Source organism: Vigna umbellata, chromosome 1 (genome assembly GCF_029865625.1).
Source record: "Vigna umbellata cultivar VRB3 chromosome 1, Vumbellata_1.0, whole genome shotgun sequence".
NCBI classification, from domain to species: Eukaryota; Viridiplantae; Streptophyta; class Magnoliopsida; order Fabales; family Fabaceae; genus Vigna; species Vigna umbellata.
In genome coordinates, this window is record NC_142165.1 from 25,790,400 (window position 1) to 25,814,193 (window position 23,794).

At 34.6% G+C, this 23,794-nt stretch overlaps 1 protein-coding gene and 1 long non-coding RNA gene across 2 annotated transcripts; one reads left to right on the plus strand and one right to left on the minus strand.

Annotated features, from left to right (window-relative positions):
• Positions 1-11,986: 11,986 nt before the first annotated feature.
• LOC148205006 (uncharacterized) lies at positions 11,987-17,700 on the minus strand. Its single transcript, XM_088109661.1, has 8 exons — positions 16,722-17,700; positions 15,975-16,010; positions 15,492-15,731; positions 13,345-13,678; positions 13,127-13,253; positions 12,762-13,040; positions 12,572-12,676; positions 11,987-12,474 (listed from the first exon to the last, which is right to left on the minus strand). Exons 1-8 carry the CDS (start codon positions 17,620-17,622, stop codon positions 12,313-12,315), a joined length of 2,184 nt encoding a protein of 727 aa, XP_087965787.1. The 5' UTR covers positions 17,623-17,700; the 3' UTR covers positions 11,987-12,312.
• On the plus strand, positions 13,862-15,600 carry LOC148205007 (uncharacterized). Its single transcript, XR_015784979.1, has 4 exons — positions 13,862-14,273; positions 14,375-14,479; positions 15,058-15,123; positions 15,212-15,600. It is a non-coding gene; the product is annotated as an uncharacterized LOC148205007 (long non-coding RNA).
• Positions 17,701-23,794: the final 6,094 nt, after the last annotated feature.

Below are 23,794 nucleotides of genomic sequence, written 5' to 3' on the forward strand. Positions count from 1 at the left end.
AAAAACCAAATAAAAATATTTTGAAAAGGTTTAAGCACACGTGCGACCGCTCGCGTAGGCCTTGTGCTGAAAATCTTTTTCCTTTCTTTTACAAAAGTTAAAAATCAAATAAAAATATTTTGAAAAGGTCTTAAGCACACGTGCGACCGCTCGCGTAGGCCTTGTGCTAAAAACCTCTTCTTCTTCCTTCAATAAATTTACAAAAATATGTTTTAAAGGTTTAAGCACACGTGTGACCGCTCGCGTCGTCCTTGTGCTAAAAACCTTTTCTTCCTTCCTTAAATAAATATACAAAAGTATACGTTTTAAAGGTTTAAGCACACGTGTGACCGCTCGCGTCGTCCTTGTGCTAAAAACCTTTTCTTCTTCTTAAATAAAATTTCAAAAAATATGTTTAAAGGTTGAACACTCGTGTGATCGTTCGCATCGTCCTAGTGTTCAATACTTTTCTCTCTTATTTACGTAATATTAAACGAGGGTATGAGTGCTCGTGCGATCGTCCGCATCAGCCTAGCACTCAATGCTCTCAAGTCTTCCTAAATAAGCAGATAACAGTATGAGTGCTCGTGTGATCGTTCGCATCGGCCTAGTGCTTAATATCGTTATCTCTCTTTTCAAAAATAATTAAAAATATTTAAATATCATTCTAAAGGTATGAGTACTCGTGTGACCGTCCGCGTCGGCCTAGTATTCATTACTTTCTTTTTCTCGAAAATATCAAAAAATATATAAAATCTTCAAAAAACTAAAAACATCTGGCTTTTTCAAACAACAAACAGTCTTTCAACCTAGAACTACGTGATCCTTGATTCTCCATCAAAAATGGAGATACGTAGGAGCAAGGCTAGTCCTTGTCAGGTTCACTTCCCAAAAATCCAAAATCAATTCCAAACAAAATTCTCAAACAATTTCTTAGTCAAAATTTTCAACACAGTTTCTAAAAGAACTACGTAACCCTGATTTCTCATTTTGAATGAGAATACGTAGGAGCAAGGTCAATCCTTGTCGGGCCCAAAAAAACTAAAAAATATATTTTGTTTATTTTTATTTTTATTTTAGGGATAGTTAAACATTTTGAAACCCACATCAAATTCACGTATTTAGTTAAAGGTACTGCCTTAGGGCAGGCGTTGTGGGGTGCTAACACCTTCCCCACGCGTAACCGACTCCCGAACCCAATCTTTGGTTTTCGTGGACCGTGCTTTATCGTTTTGAGGTTTTTCCATAGTTTTCCATAATAAACTATGGTGGCGACTCCAAATCTCTTTTTAAAACCCGTTTCTTTTTTGGATCGTCGTCCCGTCGCGATTCCGGTTGCGACAATAATGAGGTTGAAATCTATGTCCAACATGTACAACCTAGTCAGCTAGATGAAGTTAAGTTTCTGTGTTTTGGTGAAGAGGCAGTACAGGAGACGGAGGAAGAGGTAAATATGGAAGAAGAGGTGGAACATATACATGAATATGTTGTTGAAGACGATGGATGCTATTGTGGATGAAGAAGTTGGTTATGTTGGTGAAGCACATGCTTATGTGGATGAAGAAGATGATGCAGTGGATAAAGAAGATGGTTATGTTGGTGAACCACATGCTTATGTGGCTGAAGAAGATGATGCAGTGGATAAAGAAGATGGTTATGTTGGTGAACCACATGCTTATGTGGCTGAAGAAGATGACGCAGTGGATAAAGAAGATGGTTATGTTGGTGAAGCACATGCTTATGTGGCTGAAGAAGATGATGTAGTGGATAAAGAAGATGGTTATGTTGGTGAAGCACATGCTTATGTGGCTGAAGAAGATGATGTAGTGGATAAAAAAGATGGTTATGTTGGTGGGGTGGAGGGGAATGTGGAAGTAGAAGATGTCCTAATGGATTACGAAGATGGTTATGTTGGTGGGGCATTCTACATGTGTTTAGAGGGCTGTAAAGAGGGGTTCTTAGGTAGTTGCAGGCCATTCATTGGGGTAGATGGTTGTCATTTGAAGACAACATATGGAGGTCAGTTGTTAGTGGCAGTGGCAAGAGACCCTAATGACCAATATTTCCCACTAGCTTTTGCTGTGGTTGAAAATGAATGGAAAGAGACATGGAGGTGGTTTTTGAGCCTGCTGCTGGGTGATATTGGGGGCATAGATTGTCAACGGTGGATCTTTATTTCGGATCAGCAAAAGGTAAGTTACTTTATACATCAATATGTTTTTTCATTCCCTCTTTTATTCAAATTGTTAAGTTACTTTATTAAAGGCTGTTGGCATTTGTTGGCAGGGATTAATGGTAGTATTTGATGAGATTTTGAATGGGGTGGAGCACAGGCTGTGTTTAAGGCATTTGTACAACAACTATAAGAAGAAATTTGGTGGAGGACTACTCATTAGAGACCTTATGATGGGGGCTGCCAAGGCAACATACTTTCAAGACTGGGAAAAAAAATGGGTGAGTTGAAGACTGTGAATTGTGATGCTTATAATTGGTTAATGACAATTCCAACTAAATCTTGGTGTAAACATGCATTTAGTGCTTATCCTAGATGCGATGTGTTGATCAATAATTTGTCTGAGTCATTTAATAGTACTATTTTGCTGGCAAGAGACAAACCTATAATTACTATGATGGAATGGACTAGGTCATATATTATGAGTAGGTTTGCAACAGAGAAAAAGTGATCAACTATCCTGGTGATGTTATGCCTAAACCGAGAAAAAGAATTGATAGGGAAGTTGAAAGGAGTGGGAATTGGCTTCCAGTTTGGGCAGGGGGTGCTAAATTTGAAGTCACTCATGACTTTACAATGGACAATGTTTGTAGTTGATATAAGTAATCATAATTGTAGTTTTTACTTTTGGGATTTGGTTGGAATACCTTGTAGACATGTTGTTGCTGCCATACATTATAAATTAGAAAACCCAGAAGATTATGTTCATCCATATTACAAGAAACATGCTTATAACACTTGTTATGCACCTCAAATAATTCCAATCAATGGACAACAACTTTGGCCTACATCTGACACTGCCCTACTACCACCCACTTATAAAACACCTCGTGGGAGGCCTAAAAAGTTAAGAAGAAGAGAAGCTGATGAATATGTCATCCATTCAAAGTTGTCCAAGAAAAATATTGGTATGAAGTGTAGCAGTTGTAATGCATATGGACACAATGTAAGAAGTTGTAAAAAGGGGCAGAAAAGCAAGGTACTTCCTCCTGAACATGTTATTTACAAGTTCATTTATTTATAACTATGTCAAATCTAACTACCTTAAGCCTTTCACAGGACACAAGAGGCACATCTGCAATGGGAGAATCTATATCAACAGGAAGGAGAGAATATGCAAGAAGAAGTGCATCAGGTGGAAGGGGAGGATCAACTGGAAGGGGAGGATCTGCATCAACTGGAAGGGGAGGATCTGCAAGAAGAACTGCAGCGGCTGCTGAACCATCTGCATCAACCTCACAAGGTCAAAGAACATCACAACTTAGAGGGGCTACACATATGCGTCAAGGGGGAAGAAGAACATCCTCAAGATTGGCTGCACAATTTCTAGGGTCTCAAGCGAGTTGCAATTGACATCCACAAACTTTTTTTAATGCTATAATGTACTGATTGGGACCCACTTAGGGAGACCATTTGTAGTGAGCACAGTATTTTTTGGACAACTTGTTTGTCATATAGTGTACCACATCCAATGTTAATTAAAGTACTAGGGGACCACTTCTTATGTTAATTAAACTGCTCGGGGACCACTTCTGTAATTTCTTGTGTTATTTTTGTTCAATGCAATGCTCTGTACTTGGATCACATTTTACTCTTCATTGTTCACTGTCCATTTCAGTCATTGTGCTTTAAATTACTTGTTGGATTAGTTATTTTCAAAGCAGTAGGGGGTTGGCATCTCATAATAGACAGAGATACTATTTTTGATGTATGTTTTCAGGTTCAATAATCTTGCAAGATTGATGTTATAAGTGAAAAACCTTATCAGGTTCAATACTGGTGCTTTCTGCTGTCACATTGTGCTTTCTGATGTTATAAGTATTTTTGTCACATTTTTATATAAACCATCCACATCCAATGATACTTGGTCATTCTTTATAATGCTTTTATTGGTTCAAGACTTCATTCACATGTCCAAATTACGCATAACAGTATAATGCTTTTACTGGTTGAGATTTTGGGTGTAACTGATTTTTATAAACTATGCTGTCAAACTCTTTGATTTAAAATAACAACTATAATCACATAACAGAAATGCACATAACACAACGTAATCACATATGTTGTCCACATTTTATTCAATTTAAAACTTCAAAGTACATCCACAACACAACATTACCAATCTAATTACAATTTATCTTCAGCACAAACATAATACAAAACATCACTGTTAATGCCCATAATGACAATACAAACAAGACCAACATCATTTTGAACCTTTTTCTCTCTTGCTCTAATTTCCTCTTCAACTTGTCCTTCTTCTTCCTTAGATCCAACACAACATTTTCAATACAGACTTCAACTTCTTCACTCCTCATTTGTAAGCTTCCTTCAATTTTAGAGTCTCCTTCATCAACCCATTCAAAGTAGTTACAACTTGAATTACTCTGTAAAACAAATTACAAAACACTTCATCACAATAAGTAAAACATTTTCTCACTTACTGCCCAATTTCTACATCTATAAAATAGTCTCCCTTTGTTCTTCCATGTAGTTGCCTTCAACAGCAGCAATCTTTCCCCACAACCACAATTTCTTGAAGCTAAGTGAGAGGAGGATCCACATGTTTGGGACATTCCAGAACCAATACTCCTTCGCGTGCAACCATTTCCTCCTCTATCAGCTTCCATTTCCCTGATACAGTAATTTCCAAACTAAATCAAGTTTGACTACTCCCAACAAAAACCCTATATCCCAAATCCATCCATTCACACGAAACGAAAGAGGAGAATGAACTTACATGACCAACTACACCAATGTTGAAGAAGATGAAATCCAACCTTTTGCGGTTCACCTTCAACCTTCTTTCCAACTGAAATTATGTGCTCGTCTTTGATTCGCTTAAGAAGATCCCATCCCTTAGTAAGTATATAAGCCCTTATCTCCGTCATCTCATTTAATCACTAATCAATTTCAATTTAAAATGTAAAGACATGTGGCAAATGTTAGAAAGGATACATGTCATCCCACGTGCCTATACGTTAGCCACATCACCCGAATTTTAACGTCGTTTCTTTTGGAGGACCAAAAATAATGGTTTCCTTAAGGACAGGGATCAAATCGTACAAAGTTTGAAATAGGGACGAAAAATAAAAACGCTTGATAGTTGAGGGACTAAAAATATATTTAACCCTAAAAAAATTCTATGATTAACATTATGAGAAAAACAAATTTGACCCCTCTCATGCATTATTTCATCGCTTTTTAGTATTTTATCAAACGTGTGATCAATATCCAACCACATTGTCATTAATATGACCATAAATAATCATTAAAAGCTCAATTGCATTTCTTAATTTATAACGCTTTGAATCGATTCTTTCTTACTTAGAATCGATTATATTAAATTAGCAAAATTGAGAGTGGAATTATATGAATATAGAGGGGCACGTCAAACTTTTTAATTTCAAGCCCTCCAAATCTCACCTTCTTCACGGGTGATTGAAAAATAGACAATTTCTGGGGGGCGGGACGTCAATTTGTTTTTAAATGAATCAAACGACATTTATTGTTTTTTTTCTGAATGATGTTTGAACGTCGAATTCGGCAGGGCTTCGACGTTCATACAAGATGGTGGAGTGTGGCGGTCACTAAGCATAATTACACGATGTACGTCATCGGTTCATCTATAAATATAGCTTACATTTCACATTATCCCTTGCCTCCTGTTTCTGTATTGAACATATTAGGATTCATGTTTTTTATATCCTTGGTGTTTTCCTTTCCTTAGATTTCGAAACATCTCTGTTCTTTAAATTGCAATTTGCTGGGTTGAATTTTAAAGTGCCGCATTCAGGTCTCAGTTCATATGAAGGTGACCTTTGAAATTCAAGTGAACAAAATGTTTTTTATAGTACAAAAATGATTAAGTTATCTTACTGAAAGGGAAGCGCTTAGGAAAAAGAAATATGGTTCACAATATGTTTAATGCTGAAACAATTTTATGATCTAAAATAATTATATAAAAATGATGTTCAACTTCATCATTTAACTATGTATGAATCCTTTAAAAAAATTGTCTTGGAGTTGTCTTCTACCATTAGATTTCAGAGCTATTTGATTTCGTATGGTGGAAACAACTATAATACAAATTAAATTTATACAGTTGACGTCGAATTTTGAGTGCATTCGATGCAAAAGAGTGGAGTTGTGTCAAATATTTGTGATCAATGACGTCCTATATCATAGAAATGTCTTCGTTTAGTCAGCAAGGAGTTCATATCATAATCCAAATAGATTTTTTACTTTTTCATTGATGGATGTTTGAACGTCGAATTCGGCAGGACTGTGACGTTTATCCAATATGGCAGTTACTAAGCATAATCACATGATGTACTAGTTTTATAATGATTTAACTTTCGTCAGCGGATCATCTAATTTTTTTATCTTTTTTTCTTTTTAATTTTTAATCATTTAATAGCACGTCCGAGTCTGTGGAGTACTTCGGACATTAATGGTGTGTTGTTTCCAACTATGTTTTTCACATCGTTTGTTGGGGGCTGGACGTCAATTAGTTCTTATCTGAATCAAAAGATATGTATTACTTTCCACTGAATGATGTTTGAACGTCCACTACGGCTGGGCTTTGACGTTCCTACAGATGATGGACTGTGGTAGTTGCTAAGCATTATTCATGATATAATGTACGTCTATTTCTTAGCCAGTCTGACGTCATCATTTCATCTATAAATATAGTTTAAATTTTGGGTAATCCCTGCCCTTCTGTTTCTCTGTTGAACATATTAGGATTCATGGTTTTTATTTCCTTTGTGTTTTCTTTTCCTTAGATTTCGAAGCATTTTTGTTCCTCAAATTGCAATTTGCTCACTTGAATTTCAAAGTGCCGCATTCAGGTCTCAGTTCATATGAAGGTGGCCTTTGAAATTCAAGTCAACAAAATGCTTTTTATAGTACAGAAATGATTAAGTTATCTTACTAAAAGGGAAGCGCTTATGAAAAAGAAATATGGTCACAATATGTTTAATGCTCAAACAATTTTATGATCTAAAATAATTATATAAAGAAGATGTTCAACTTCATCATTCAACAACGTATAAATCTTTTTTTAAATTGTCTTTGAGTTGTCTTCTACCATTAGATTTCAGAGCTATTTGGTTTCCTATGGTGGAAACAACTCCAAGACAAATTAAATTTATAAAGTTGACGTCGAATATTGAGTGCATTCGATGCAAAGGCCTAGAGATTAACGTCTTTTTTTGAGATCACTGACGTCCTATATCTTAGAGGATTTCAAAAAGAAATCCACTTTTACAAAACACAACATCTAAAATGAAGACCAAAGATGATGGAAGACATTATAACCAAAACCAGGAAGTAAAAAGAAAACAAGCAAAACAATGGAGAATGTTTTTGAAATTCATAATTGTTAACATTTTCCTCTAGTTTTTCGCAATGCCTTCATGAGTAACAAAGAAATGACTTCGTTTAAAGGAGGAATTGAAGGAAAACCAAAGGAAAAAGTTAACATGAATTTGGTTGCGGAAGTAATGTAGGATAGGTTTTCAAAGGGTCTACTTGAAATTCATAAGTGTTAACTTTTTCCTGTGTTTTCCCTCTTTTCTTTTAAGGTTAAAAAAGAAATGTCTTCCTTTAGTAAAGGAAAAAAAGGAAAGCACAAGAAAAAAGTTAACATGAATTTGATTACTGAAGTTATGTAGGATAGGTTTTCAAAGGGTCTACTTGAAATTCATAAGTGTTAACTTTTTCCTGTGTTTTCCCCCTTTGCCTTCATGGTTAACAAAGAACTGTCTTCGTTTAGTAAAGGAAAAGGAGGAAAACACAAGAAAAAAGTTAACATGAATTTGATTACCGAAGTTATGTAGGATAGGTTTTCAAAGGGTCTACTTGAAATTCATAAGTGTTAACATTTTCCTCTATTTTTCCCTCATGCCTTCATGGTTAACAAAGAAATGTCTTCGTTTAGTGAAGGAAAAAAAGAAAAACAGAAGAAAAAAGTTAACATGAATTTCATTACCGAAGTTATGTAGAATAGGTTTTCAATGGGTATACTTGATTATCAAGGTGAAGGGCATTGGAGTGGTTGGGACCATTAATTGTGTGACTAGAATGTTATGTCAAATTTGGCTAGTATTCGACGTTTTAATCTTCATCCAAAAGCCAAAGTTCGCTCCATTTTTTATCATTTTTTCTTTTAAACTCTCACTTTAAAGTCCAAGCCTCATAGATCTTCGACGTATTTTTCGTCAGAAGCAGTTATTATCAGTATCAAGAGATTTTTTTACTTTTTCACTGAATGATGTTTGAACGTCGAATTCGGTTGGGATTCGACGTTCATACAAGATACTGAGCATAATTACACAATCTAATGTACGTCATCAGTTCATAACAGCGAGATGGTCGAAACAGTGAAATCTCGCAAATCGTCGCTTTTCTATCTTTGCAAATCACCGCAAACGAACACACTTCCTCTCGCAAATCCATCCGCGCTAAATGGCGTAAACAGTAAATTACCTTCATACGAACACACGCTAAGAGATTTGACATAATATTTGAAACGAAGAGATCCACGTCCAGTATTGATACCACTCGACGTGGACTGAATGAATTTATTTACAACAATGTCACATGTTATTGTTAACGTTGATTGTTATGTTATTTGACGTTGAACGCGTGACGTTGCACATACACACTGAATTTGAAAATCTTATGTACACTGAGTTGTTTCTATATTGCACGAGTGACTTAAGATACTAAACCCTAATACTGAGGAAAATTATCTGGTATCCAAATTCAAATGGCTTCTTCATCACATCCTTCAAGAGATAGAGGAAAGGATGTTATGGCTGCAAGAAATGTTGATCTCTCTGGGTAGATCAGTGATGAGGAGACTCATCTAGAGTTTCTGAGGTGGACGTAGTTTAAACATATTGTTCCTCACAAATATCTGAACCTCGACTTATTTGAAAAAAAGGGATTTCACTTCTAGGAATGGATAGAAACTCAAGGTCTCTCTATACTTCTCTAGATGAAGGGTGATTGATACCCTGACTTAGTAAGGGTCTTCTACAACAATATGAGAAACATAGATGGTGTCCTTTATTCTCGAGTAAAAGGAGTAAATGTTCACATTGACAATGATGTCTGGTTTCAAGTTGCAGAATTAAAAGTCGAATGGTTATTCTCTCACTTACGGTACTCAGAAACAAACAGATGGCTGAAGAAAAAGGACGTGTACAGTAATTGGTAAAGGTTTCCTGGTAGATATACACTTGAAAGATTATATGTGCATGAGGGACTGAATAAAGAAGAAAAGATAACAACACACATTCTTGCTTGGGTGATTTTACCTGCTAGACTTGTACAAGACAGAATGACAATTGAAGATGTTTTTCTGCTGTATGTGATAACGGTTGAAAATACCGTTATATGTGATGTAATTTTGATACTAAATGCACCTTTTTCTACTTAGAATCATGTTTTTCTGTTAAGTTGTGTGAATAAGAGAGTTGAGGTTGAATTTAATGAATTTATGACTAAATCCCCTTGTTTTGGCAGGAAATGAGATAATACGGAAAGCAGAGATGAAGTGTCAAGGAGATGGAGCTCAAAAAGGCCTGGAAAAGCCCCAGAAGTGAGGAATGCTCGAAGCTTGGGTGCCCTTTTTGGAGGCTTAAGAGCATAAGAGTGTCGCTCACCGCTCGAGCACCCCTTTTGGGTATTGTCGTTAAGGATATGTTTCTGGATTGTAAAAATATTGAATTGAAGAATTAAGTGAGAGTCACCATTTCAAGTTCTGAAATATGAACTCAAAGACCCCAAAATGGGCTTTATGTTACAAGATGTCTTCCTGAGGGTGAATGAGGCTTTTTTCATCAAATCAATGTTTGATAAGTCTGGAAATTGTCTTTATCAAAGTTCTTTGTATGATTTCTTACTTTATTTGATTTGATAGATGATAGAATTAGGATAATTGCTTAAATTCAATTCTGTTTCAGTTTTATATCTTTTTCAATTTGAGATTTATTTTCATGCTTTGTATTATAAGTCCTCATTAGTAGAATTAGGATTCATCATTTACATAATTCATTTTCTACATAATCAGTTTACTATTATATTTTGATTTTTAGCATATTAGTTGATATTCATTTGACTAGTTTAGGTTCTGATTTTTTTTCCTTTGTATATATAGTCATAGCATAAACAGATCAGTGGTTGTTTCGTGTAAATTTAGGCTATAGTTTAGGTTTCATGCATTCATTCATTTCTAAAACATTACCTATTGTTGAATTTGTGTTAATCATTTCCATTAATTCTTTTACTTTATAGTTATTCTAATAATCATTTACACGATTTAGGATTAGGCATTTGTTTTCTTTATTTTTTTTTCGTTCACCATTTATTTAGATATAATCATGTATTGCAATATCAACTAGTTTCATATTTTAGATTCCATTTAACTCTTTTCTTTTCCCCACATAGCTTTTAGTAAATAATTAGGTTTTAATTGTACAATTCTAATCTTAACAAGTTTCAAGTCCACGGATTAGACCCTAGGTTGCCCTATACTACATTAGTGGAGAATTTAGGTTTTGTTGGCTTTTGCGCAACAAAAAAGCTTTTCAACATCCATGTTTTTTAGCAAATTTTGGCTGGAAATATTTTATCTAGAGCTTTTCCTTATGGGTTTTGGTTCTTTACTTGGCCCACTCACATCAATTGGGTTATTGGTATTACTCAACCCATTAGTGCCACCATTTGTATCATTTTCAGTGCCAAATGCTACTTTAAATAGAAAAATGTTTTTTTATGTGAGTGAATAACATATGTAGCTCTTATTTTTTATTTTTCCTTTTTAAAATTCTGCCATATCATAGAGAAAAGGATGAGGCAATCAAAAGGATCCAAGGTTCAAAATGAGGTTAAAGAGAGTAAATGTGGTGAATTGATCATTCCAAATACTCCCCTACGCGTGTTGAAAGTTGATCCTGACCTTGTTGAGGAACATGAATGAAGTATACATAGTTTGACTTTATCTTATTATCCTTTTTACTTGTATTTTACTATCTTTTTTGTCCTAAAGATCATATGCTTATTGTTATTGTATATTACCTTTAACATGTACCCGTATACCTAAGAAAAACAAATCCTGATAGAGGAAAAAGAAGTGAACTGTAGGACCACTACAAAAAAAAATAGATTTATCAACGAACGAAATTTGTTGACAATGCAAATATATGTCGGTAATGTGAATATTTCGACAAATTTTTTATGACTGAAAATCCTTCGATAATTTTCTTGTCCAAAAATATTACCGATGGATTTCCCCTCGATAATTATCGAGAGATATCGCCCGTCGATAATTACCAGCAGACTAAGACCGTTGATAATTAACAATCAATTATGCTCCTCGATAATTACCGATGACCTACATCTTCCAGTACTGGTGAGAAAACGAGTAACATTACCAACTGAAAATAATCGTCAATAATGAAGTTAATACAATGTACATTACCGATAGATAAATCCATCAATAAGTCTGTCGATAATGTTTGAAAGATGTTCATATACTATTGCTAACATTCCCTACCCACCACAATAGACCTGCCAAGAAAGCACTCAATGCAGCACACATTTCTCAACTTAGACATTATAATCATGAAATATAATCCATATCATTAAAATGCATACTTGTTATTGTATCATTCAAACAAGACATAAAACAAATAAGTCTTAAAGTAAAAACATGCATAAATGTTTGTAAAAGAAGTACAAAAAGTCCTAATAATCATTATAGTCATTTGAATCATGTTCTTCTTCATTCTATTAAGACTGTTGCTGGAGAGGCGGTTCTTGCTAGGAAGATAATTGCACTGTGGTGGGCTACATTAGTGGCGTTGCTTCTAGGAGGATGATGGGATGGACTAATTCTATCCTTGTTGAGGTGACAATGTCATGACCAGATTTTCGAGATTCTCAAATCTTTGAAGGAGTACATCATAAGTTTGGTCAAGAGCTTGTAGTTGTTGTTTGAGGACAACAACGCTCTTGTCAGAAGTGTTGGATGCAAATGGTTAGTGCTTCAATATGTCTTTTCCAGCATTATAATTAGTAGCAAGTTGTCATGCCCCATATAGTCGTCCTTTCCTCTTTCCACCGACGACGTCAACCCAACATTGTCTTCTAATAATGTCATCGTCATCAACATTTACTTGTGATGCAACATCCGCAGGAGTAGATCCCATCTTTGATTTGGCCTGTGAGAGTCTAACATAGAAATCTTCCTGTTAAATGATATACCAAAGCGTCAGTTACATCAAGTTGAAAGTTTAAAAGGAAATAAATAGTATAAGTTTAAATTTTGTTAAACAGTTGGCTTACAATAGTCCTTCGAGACCTCTCATCAACATATGCGCCAGTGTCTTTTCGAATATGAGTTTGTTTAAACACCTCATCAACGTGGACAGCCCGTCCAAGCTTAGCTGCCTGTAAAATTATAGAAGTTATATATATCAATCTCAAAGTACATAACTTATATCAAAATTGGTAGGAAATGAATGAATATTTGTACCATACGAATGGCATGCTCATGTGTGGTGATTGAACCACCTGTATGTAGTACACCACCCTTTTCTGAAGCCCTATTTCTTTGGGCGATAGCACATTTATTGCGGTAGTCTGGCAAATTCCAATGTGCCAGCAATGAGTTCCATATGTGCTCCTCCACCCAATAAGGGCGTTCTCCTGTAATTCGTGCATCTCTAAACATTTCTGATAGCCTGTGAGATGCTTTGCTGTGGAAATTTTTCTTAATTTCAGCTTCATGCTCAGCTCTCCACTTTACCTTTTGCTGTTACAATATATAATGTTAAAATAAAAGAGATGAACTTCATATTTGAAATGAATAGAACATGATTAACTAACAGGATGTTTTACCTTAAATATCTGCCAGAAATGTTCCCTATCCTCTGTAGGGATTGCTCCCCATGATGGCCAAGGCTGAAGAAATTCTTGCTTAATAGATTTGGTGATGGCTTGTGAAGCAACTCTAGAAGGAAGAAACCTGAATATGAATACAAAAAAGTTATGAATCTGCAAGCAAAGTAAAACAAAGAATGTAATGGAAATGTATTAAGAAGAAGATTTGGTATTACCCTCGACCATAAGGTTTAATGGTCAGTCGATCATGAGGAGCAGGATCAACTCCATCAGCAAGATCATCAGATGGATGGTGTATATCTAGAGATGGAACTGAAGATAGCATAGGTATAGAAGAAGTGTGATCAATAGATGGTGTCGAATCCACATGAGGATCTGGTGTGGGCCCTATAATAGGGCATGTTGGACGTGATGACCCAACATCAGCTAAAGTAGTGGCAACTGGGAATGGTAGCATTTGAGGAACCTTTATAATGTATCGGGCCTGCCTCCTAGGCTTTTTTACAACCTTTCCTTTATCAATGCGAGAAGGACCCTCTCTTGACATTACTGCAATGAGGAAGTATAAAAGTAAGTGGCAAAAGACTGCAAATGATTAATTAATGCATACATACAGAATTGGTATTTAAAACATTATTGTATTTGATTTTTTAGTGTAAGGTTACAACTTTTTTACTTCCTAACTATACATTTGTATTTCAATTTGTAGTTAGGGCAAAACACAAGGGTTCCTTTTATTTCAATCGTCGTCATCGTCCTCATCATCATCATTGTCATCGTTGTTGGAACTGTCATTGTGATCATCATAATCATCATCATACTCATCGTTGCCTTATTCATCTATTTCAAGTTTTTGTTCTTGGACGTTGTCTGGTTCTTCTTCTTTTTCTCCTTCTTTTCCATCTTTTTGTATTTATCCTTCAAACTCTTCAACATATGAAAGACTAACATTACTTACTTTACTCACTGAAGTGAATTGATCATTTTAAAGTAGTGGAATCCTCATATATAGTGGCAGTGAAGGGGAAAGGACTGAACCGTCATTTTCATTGTGAAATATGTGCAGCATGCAGCAGCAGTCATTGGGAATAAGATGGTAGTGGTAGGCGGTGAATCTGGGACTGGCTTGTTGGATGATGTACAGGTATAAGTGGGAGATTGTAAGCAAAAACATGAACATTATTTACTACTTACTAGCTTGTTTGTTGGCCATCTCAACCGGTGCTATACTTTTTTTACTTTCAGGTGCTGAATTTTGATAGATTTTCATGGACGAAGGCATCGTCAAAGCTTTACTTATCACCAAGCAGTCTGCCACTGAAGATTCCAGCATGCAAGAGCCATCCTTTGGTACTTATTAGCAACATATTCTTATCGACCTTGCTTCATTGTGCAATACATGGGATAACATGTCTCTCAATGTGTGTAAAGGTCATAAAATTGAATTTCTCAAACAAGTTGAAAAAGCAAATAAGGGGCCCGCTGAGTGTCCATACACACACTATTCGTCAGTAAATTCTGTCTGCAACAAATGAATGTTCTACTTAATAATGATAATCAATCATATCTAGTTGCGTGACCCCTTGGTATGATGAAGCAATTGAAGAAGGAATCATTAATTATATACTATATAGAAAGTCTGGGCCCTCCAACATACGATGTTCATAGATAGAGAGATTTGGGAGAAGATTTTAGAATGGAAAAGACAGCATTTTCAATTTTAAAAACTAAAGGAAAATCCATCAAGAATATGTTTCACGGTAGTAAATTGTAGCTTGATGTGAGAAACCAGAGAAGTACCATAGCTAGTTGACTACTTCAGTGTACTCCTATACTTGAGCTTTGTATCAATTGTACAAATTACTGTAATAATTGATATGATTTGTGTCTTTTTTCGAGTCTCTTACACTGGATGATAAACTGACAAGGTATCCTGGGGAAAAAGGCTCTTCTAATTGGAGGGAAAACAGACCTGGGGAGTGACAGAATTTCAGGTTGAAATTCATGTTATCTACCTGTAAAGGTTCTTTGTTGTTTAATGTTGTGAAATGATTCTGATTGTAATTTTTGGTACTGTTATAGTATGGGCATTTGATACAGAGACGGAGTGCTAGTCACTGATGGAGGCGAAGGGAGACATACCAGTAGGGATATGCCTTTCATAACTGAAAATGCTGCAGTGATAGAAATTGCTCTTGGGCATTGTCCAAACGTTGAAATCATATATGGCATCAATGTCATAATCATTCAGAAAGATATAAACTGTGACTACCATAGCTAGACATACAATTCCACCAAGTTGATATTTTTAAACTAAGAACAAATCTAAATTTTCACATAAAATATTGATTAGAGAACTTACTTCTCTTTACAGGGAGATTTTCTTTTTCAAATAAATCAGCAGAGGATGTAAATGTGGAAGTAGAAGCCTGAATATCAGAAGCTCGTTGTCTTTTGATCATTTCAACCCTTTGTAAATGTTCATTTTCTGCAATTTTTTGAGAAATAGTTTGCTCTCCACGCAATCCTTGTGATGTATACCTAGCATCATTATCATCATCACCTAGGTCCACGATCTCCGTTTCCAATTTAAAGTTTACCCCTGCATGTACAAAGAATATGTGTTAAAACTAAACATTATTTTGTTAACATTATATACTTCAGCCAAAGGCTAGGAGAATAAAGAGTAATAGATTTTGGAATACAAGTATAAAATTAGTTGTTGTATCAACATTTCTTGAAAAATACAGCCTCCGGCTCTTCAAGTAATTAACAACGTTTACTATGATCAAATTCAGAGCAGATACACGTAATCTTGATTGTATGGATAAACAAAATGAGTTACCTTCTTTGCATGCTTCTGTCTGCTCTTTCTTTTCTTCTTATTGAAAGAAAGAATTATCAGGAGAAACGAAGAAAACACAAAAAGAGATGATTAGCCGTTTTCTAAGGGAACAAAATATAATAGAACATAAAACGCAAGAAAACCTCAATGTTACAGTTTAAAATTATGACCCTCAAATATTATAGATGACCAGGAATCTACAACAAATCAAGCCATGAGTTGAACATCTGAGGAAGACAACGGGAACAATGTTGTGTTTGACTTGAAGATATGAACGTAAAATAACTTAGGCTGGAAACAAGGCTAATTTGGCGAGACAAAGCTGTCTGTGTGGGGGTCCAACCTCAACCTTGTGGTGAACTAATTTATGATATTGTTACTTCAACAACAAGATTGGATTATTTGAGGAGTGTATGATCTTAAATTTTGTCTACTAATAGTTGCAAACTGTGATCATTTTGAGTATTTTAACGTAATCCGATTCACTCTTCAATTAATCCAGTTTGAGCAAGAATTGCTTGCCTTACCACACCATTTCAATTAATTTACTAAAACATGGTTCGGGCCAATAGCCAATTCCTTCTCTCAAAAAGTCGTCATGGTTTTCAGGGTACCAAGAAATATGACTAAAGTGTATTAATCAATTCAGTGTGATCCAATTAAATATTTTTAAAGGAAATTATATAAATGTAAATCTGTATTATAGACGTAAAAGATGCAAAGAGAACAGAATTTTCATTTACATACCTAATGAACCTACAGCATCCTCCTTGTTCCCTTTTTTGGGAGACCGAGCATTGCCAGTATCAACAGAGCAATGAGTACTGTCTTCCACCTTCACATAACTGACGGGGAGTTTACTATACCTCCTCTCCAAAGATTCAATAAATGTCTTAAGTTCGTGTTTTTCGTCTGTCAGTTTAGCATTTTCATTCCTCAACCCCTCTATGACAGTCAAATTCTTCTTAACTGCTTCCACCAATTCAATGTTCTTCATGTTAAGGACATCAAGAGCATTTTTGTTCCCGACCTTCTCGTATGTCAGTTTAGCATTTTCATTCCTCAAACCTTCTATGACAGTCAAATTCTTCTTAACTTCTTCCTTCACTTCAATGTTCTTCATGTTAAGGACATGAAGAGCATTCTTGTCCCCAACCTTCTCCTCTTTCAACACACGGATCTTGTCCCTTAGTTGATCCACAGAGTTGACATCATCTAGCACTATTTTCTTGAACTCCTTCAGCTCACACACTTCACGTTCTAAAGCAACGTTCTTTCTCCTTAACTCCTCAATAGCATGTTTTTCAATCCAGCCATTTGTTTTCACTTCCTTCAACAACTGCTCATAATCCTCCTGGGCTCTCTTCCCTCTTTCACATTGCTCCTCTCTGATTTTCAGTCTTTCTTCGAATTCAATTCCTTGGAGCCTCTCCAGCTCAATCTTCTCCTGGAGTCGTCCAATTTCCGCCCTAAGTTTTGCTTCCCTCTTTACCAACTCTTGCTCAATTTTATCAAAATCCTCAATTTTAAACGCAATACGCAGCACAGAAACTAGCTGGGATATGCTCATTTCACAGTATTCTTTTTTATTGGTGGTAGGAATGACCCTAGTCAAGGAAGCAGGTTCGGTTTTGGATTGAAATGCCATAAGGTTCAAAAGACGCAACCTTTTTTTGTGGGGGAAACTAGCAAGAAAGAAGGTGCTACTACGTTGGCTCCTCTGGTGCAAGCTAAGAAGAAATGGAATTTGAGTTGCAGAACGAGAGTTTGTTTCAACATAAGAGAATGAAAAATAAAGGAAGTATCATTTGAAACGTACCTGGCTTTGTTTTGTTGGTGCTGGTTTTGATGATTACAAGCAGAAAATCTGTGTTGCACAGCAAGGGATAAACAAGAAGATGAAGGGGGAAGTGAAAAAGGGCGGGAACGACCTATTGAATAAAGACTGAACAGCAAAAGAAAGATTTCAAAAATAAATTTGTAGTAGTTTAGAAAGTCGAATATATATTTCACAAAAGTTAAATATTAATTAAATACATTTTATTTTTTGAGAGGCTTCTTCTATCATACAATAGTTGTAATTTAAAAAAAAAGTACTGGCATTCTCATTTATCTCTTACTTGATATGCTTCTTCTATTATAAATAAAATAATTATTCACATTCTCATTTTTTAATACAACATTTTTTTCTTTTTAAGTTATTCTCTAATTAATTACTATACGCAAAAATAATACATATATGGAACATATTAGTTCGTAAAAGGGCTTTTTATCGGTTGTATTATTATTATATTTAGATTCAATATCTGAAACACATTCCTATAAGATAAAAAATTCGTATAAGATAAAAAAAGATTATTATTTTTATTTTAGTTATGAACTGAAACCTAAATTTTTATATTAAATTTCCATTTTTTAGAATCAAAGCATAAGATTATAATAAATAAATGAAAAAAATATTAGACTTTTATTTTCTTAATAGTTCAAATTTAATCCTTTTCTGGTTTAAAAAATTGTTTAATTTTAAAGGGACATTAGGCTTCAGTTCTCCAAATACCAAATGCCTAATATTATTTAAAATTAAATCTTTTTTAATCACAAAGGAATTAGGTTTCAATTATTATACAAACCCAAGTATTTAAATTAATAATTTTTTAAATCAGAAAGGGATTAGACTTTGGTTAGCAATGCCTAATACCATTAAAATTATATCATTTTTTAAATCATGAAGGGATTAAACTTTAGTTAGTATACCCTTTTATGCCTCTTATTTGATAATAAGTGAAACCTATTGTAAGTTTTTGTTTTAAAATATTTTTGTTTTGTTTTTGTTTCTACCTACACATCAAACTTGGATAAATTAGAATCAGACTAGCAGATTATATAAATGACATCCAAAATCAATTAAAATTTAGATACAAAAATCTCAAATAAAACAAAATATATCAATATATTTAAACATATTATTAATCATATATCTAACATAAAAAAAATAAACAACATATTTTAAAATTATATGTTCTTATTAAAAATAAATTTTGAAGATAATAATATAAATGAGGGAGCGTGAAACGTGACGAGCAGCAATGGAGGAGGATGTAACCCTTGACGCTTTTTGGAAAGCTACACAATCACACTACAATGCAACTATGTGAGGTTTAGATGTGCCTTCATCCATCTCACCTTCTGACTTGTATATTTGATTCAAGATTTTTTTTAGATAGGTTTGTTAATTGATCATCTTTGACAATGTCATTTACCTCAATACTTTGTTTAAAAGTGTCAACAATTGCTTCATTGTGCAAGGATTCCTTGTATGTGGGACCATCAAAATAAAACAAGATATTTGAGATACTTTATAATCTTTCCTAGAAAATCCTTGACTTTTGTGTCTCCTTGTGACCGTAGGATCCTAGATGGTGTCTAATGTTTTCTCAGTTCTTTTTTTTTTCTCAATGATAACTTAGTTGAGTGCTTCCTTTTTTCATATATCATGCCCTCCATGAATCCTTCCAACAAGAATATGTTCAAATAATTGCATATGGAGTGCACCATCGAGAGGGAAAAGTAGAAAAACAACAAGTCTTTTGTTGCTTCAAAGTTTAAACCTCTACACTTGTCAACTTGAACAAGAAACAAGGGAAAAATCTTCTCAGATGTATCAATTAGAGAACAAGTTTTGCCTCATCTTTTAATTCAGTGGTAAGGTACATATTATCTTTCAAGCTCATCTCATTAATATTGTACATATAAATGAGATGGCATATGGAGAAAAAAAATAAAAAATGAAGAGGATGTAGAAAAAGATGAAGAAGGATTGAAATGGACAACTGGAAATATAAATTGCATGAACATAAGTTGTGAGAAACTAAATTTCCAAGGACAAAAGTTGTGCCATTTCTTGCTTTTCATAAGATTTTCTAGCTTTGTCTTTGGGGTTTTCTTTTTTCTTGGACTTCTTTAAGTGGTTGGTTGGTGTGCATATTTCATTTTAATGCCAATTTTCACGAACTTGGACATGAGGGTTTGAGCACTCTTGAACTTTAGCTTGAGAGTTGAATGCACCCCACATTGAAATATTGTTTAGCTAACCCGACACTTTGAGGGTTTATTTCCTTTGATTGCTTTTTATAACTTTAACTTGTTTTTCTAGTTTTTTGGTTTATATTTTTATAGTTTTGTAGGTAACATGGTAGGTTCATCTAACACTTCCACACCCAAAATTGGAGAGGCCCTTATGTCAAATTAATCATGAGTCAACCTTAGTAAAGCTCCTCAAAGAGGTGGAAATCTCAATGAAAGAAAATGAGAAATATTTAAGGGAACCCATCCTTGCAAAAGTTCTATTTATACTTTAAATTCTTAATTTTAAAATAATTGAGTCTCATTATTCAAAACACAGTATTAATTCTAAGACATGATTTTCTAGGCTCTTACATAAGTTATTTTCATCTTTTGTTTCATTTCTCATCTTATATGTCTTATGTTTATTTCACTATTGCAAGGAAAGGATACTGTGAGGACTGAGAAAATTTAAGAAGGTTAGTGGAAGACAGGTGGCTGCAGGAGAGTGGACCGTTCGGTTTTGACGGTAGTATTTAAAGGAAAATTTCAAATCATGTTCCACTTTCTGCATGCACTCTTTCTTCTCCAACATTCTGAAAGTTTTTTTTCTCCTCCTTCTCTCTAAACTCTCTTTCTAGAAATTCATATGTTCTTCTTCATCTGGTCATTTATTAGGTGATACTTGAGCCTCATTAGCATCTGGGGTTCTTTTCCAAACCGATCAAGTGGTTGCTTGAACTGGTAAGTTCTTCTTTTCTTAGGAATTCTGTTTTCTTGTGCATGCAAGTCAAATTGTTGGGTTGCATGTGTTTATCTTCTTCTTCTCTTACAATTCTGCTCACATTTTGGGTTTTATGGTTGGTTTATTTTCACAAATCGGTGAACTTTAGGTTCTAGGATTTTTGGTGGTGAGCAAGTTTCTGCACTGTGAGCGTTCAGTTAAGAGGTAAGGGAAGCATGTAATTTAATTATGATTTCCTATTTTGAATGGTTGCATGTTAAAATGGTGTTTTGTTTAGTGATTTGGTTGATATGAAACATTGATGTTCTTGCATGTTCGTTTGTATGTGTTGATGGTTGATAAATGATGTGAACTGGGTAGGAATAGGAACTGAGCATAATTCTGAAGTACTCTGCGAAATTCTTTAATTGTCACCGAGAGTCATTCGTGACCATTCGGTTTCTCTTGGTAGTGTTAGACCTTGTACGACATCAGGTTTTAGTTGTATGCGGTATTGGTAGCGTTCGGCCTTGTTCGACATTAGGTCTCAATTGTATGCGGTATTGGTAGTGTTCGGCCTTGTTCGGCATTTGGTCTCAGTTGTATGCGGTATTGATAGCGTTTGGCCTTGTACGACATCAGGTCTTATTTGTACTTGGTCTTAGTAGCGTTCGACATTGTTCGGCATTATTCGGCATTTGGTCCTAGTGGTACTCGATTTTGGTAGCGTTCGGCCTTGTTTGGTATCAGGTCTTATTTGCATTCGGTCTTGGTAGTGTTCTCCCTTGTTGGATAATTAGGTCTGAAATTGTACTCGATCTCGGTATTACTAGGTTTTGTACTAGTACTTAGTTTGTAGTGTGGTTCGGTTTAATCATAAATATAGTGAGTTTTCGTTCGGTCGTACTTTGGGAATGGGTTGTTATGACCGGTTATCTTCTATGAATGATTGATTGTACTATAAATGCTAATTTCACTGTTTGACTATGATGTCTTGAGATAGTTGTATTGAACTTTTGATTATGAGAAAATTTATTGATGTTCCAATATGGTATATGTTCCAAGTAAAGTGGAAGAGAATTCCAAGGAGGAATGTCTCAGTGAAAAGTGTATTAAAGTGGTAAAGTATGAATATGGACAATGAAATTCACGGAGTTCATCCTGATATTCTGATGATTACCGATTCTCAAGTAGAGATGGGTAAGGCATTGTGTGAGAATGGCAGGAGGTCCTAGTCCATAGGTTCTTGGGTAAGTTATAACGAACTAACCTCGAGTGGCAACTGATGATTTTCCAGTTACTACACCACCCGAGTGCATGAACGGCCTAAAGCTACATATTCATACAATTCGGATGGTCAAGTCAGGTGTTCGGTTTATGCATTAATTATAGTGTTCATTTGTATATGCTTATCTGTATTTGTTTTGGAATGATGAAGTGTTCGCTTTTGCATTGTTTGTAATTGTACAAAATGTACGTATGTATGCATAATTAAATTACATTAGCTTACCCTTATTTCCTGCTTTGTCCATGTTACCGTTCGATTTTCCTTTTGCGATGATCACCTTTTGGGTATGAGTAGAGGGTGTGGAGTGTTCGCTGGAGCAGGAGTTGGATGCCGAGAATCAAGCGGGTTAGGTTATGACCGCTCAGTCATATTATTGTTCATAGTTTCTTTTGAGGTTTAACCGTTCGGTTTAATTCTAATCCTGTATTAACCGATCGGTTAAATGTAAAGTTTTTGGATTTGTGTAGAACTTTTGTAAAGCCTTAAATTTTATGGTTATTTTTAGGATAACTGTAATCTTATCTAAGACTTGTGATTGTTCTACAATATTATTATATGATAACTCCTTTATATGGTTTTATGCTATATATTTTCTTGGATGTTACAGATACGACAATAATTGTTTTCGACATAATGTTTCAGTTCTACAACTGAAGCATATTAAGTCGAAATAAAAAAAAGGAGGGTTCTTCACTTTGGTTTTGAGTCGAAGCAAAAAGGTTATCATTTTTCTTTACTTCAAAAAAATGAAGCACTAAACCACAAATAAAAAATAAAATAAATGGTCATTTGGCACCATCAGAACTAAGGTCAACTCAATTTTTTGCTATGGTTATAGGGATAATACAAGCTTATTGTAATTTTTTTTTTATTTTTTTTTTCTGAAAGGGTATTTGGCTACAATGATTAATGAACCAGAGCTAGATACCCCTTTCTACTTCGGTTATACACATAACAAAAGTCGGATGTTGCTTTTTGTAAATATTGTTTTTTTGAAAAGGTATTTAGCTTCGGTTATGACTTGAACAGAAGCCAAATACGTCTTTATGCTTCGATTTTGGCCATAACCAAAGCCTAATGTTGACATTTTTTTAATTAATTTTTTTGTTTTTGTTTCATCTTACATATTAAACCTTCACAAAATCTAGCACAGAAACAGAATAAAAATTACAAGCTTTTCTTACATAATGAATGAACTTGTCGAGAATTGGTGTAGGACTTTTAAATTTTTGCACAAAATGACAACAAGAACAATAACATCTCATAACAAGTACCGATTAAAAAGTTAAATTACAACTATACAAAAATGATGAATGTTAAGTACAAATATTAATCCTCATTATCATCTTTCCTAACCGTAATGGTCATTATCGTCATACTTGTCATTGTTATCATTGTCATCGTCTTCTTTGTTATCCTAATCTTATTCTACTTCTTCTTCCTGATCTTCTTTTTCTTGTTATTATTCTTCTTTTATTGCTTCTCTTTCCAATTCTTCTCCTTCCGATTCTTCAAGATTACCATCATATACAATTCAGATATACCTTCAACTTCAATTATTTCATAGGCATGTGACATTTAATCAACTTGGTAGGGGATATCCTCTTCGACCTCATATGACTCAATACAACCCCTAGACCTAGTTTGTATTACAACACACCAATCAAATTTATCTATATGAAATGTTGGACATGTGAAATAATAAAATTGTCTAACATTATTTACTGCAATGAATAAATCAAATGG

Coding starts and splice junctions, on each gene's coding strand:
- LOC148205006 (XM_088109661.1), bottom strand. CDS start 17,622: ATGGCATTTCAATCCAAAACCGAACCTGCTTCCTTGACTAGGGTCATT. Junction 15,732..15,974: donor GACAGAAGCATGCAAAGAAG/GTAACTCATTTT, acceptor TTGTACATGCAG/GGGTAAACTTTAAATTGGAA. Junction 13,041..13,126: donor ATTTCTGGCAGATATTTAAG/GTAAAACATCCT, acceptor ATATTGTAACAG/CAAAAGGTAAAGTGGAGAGC.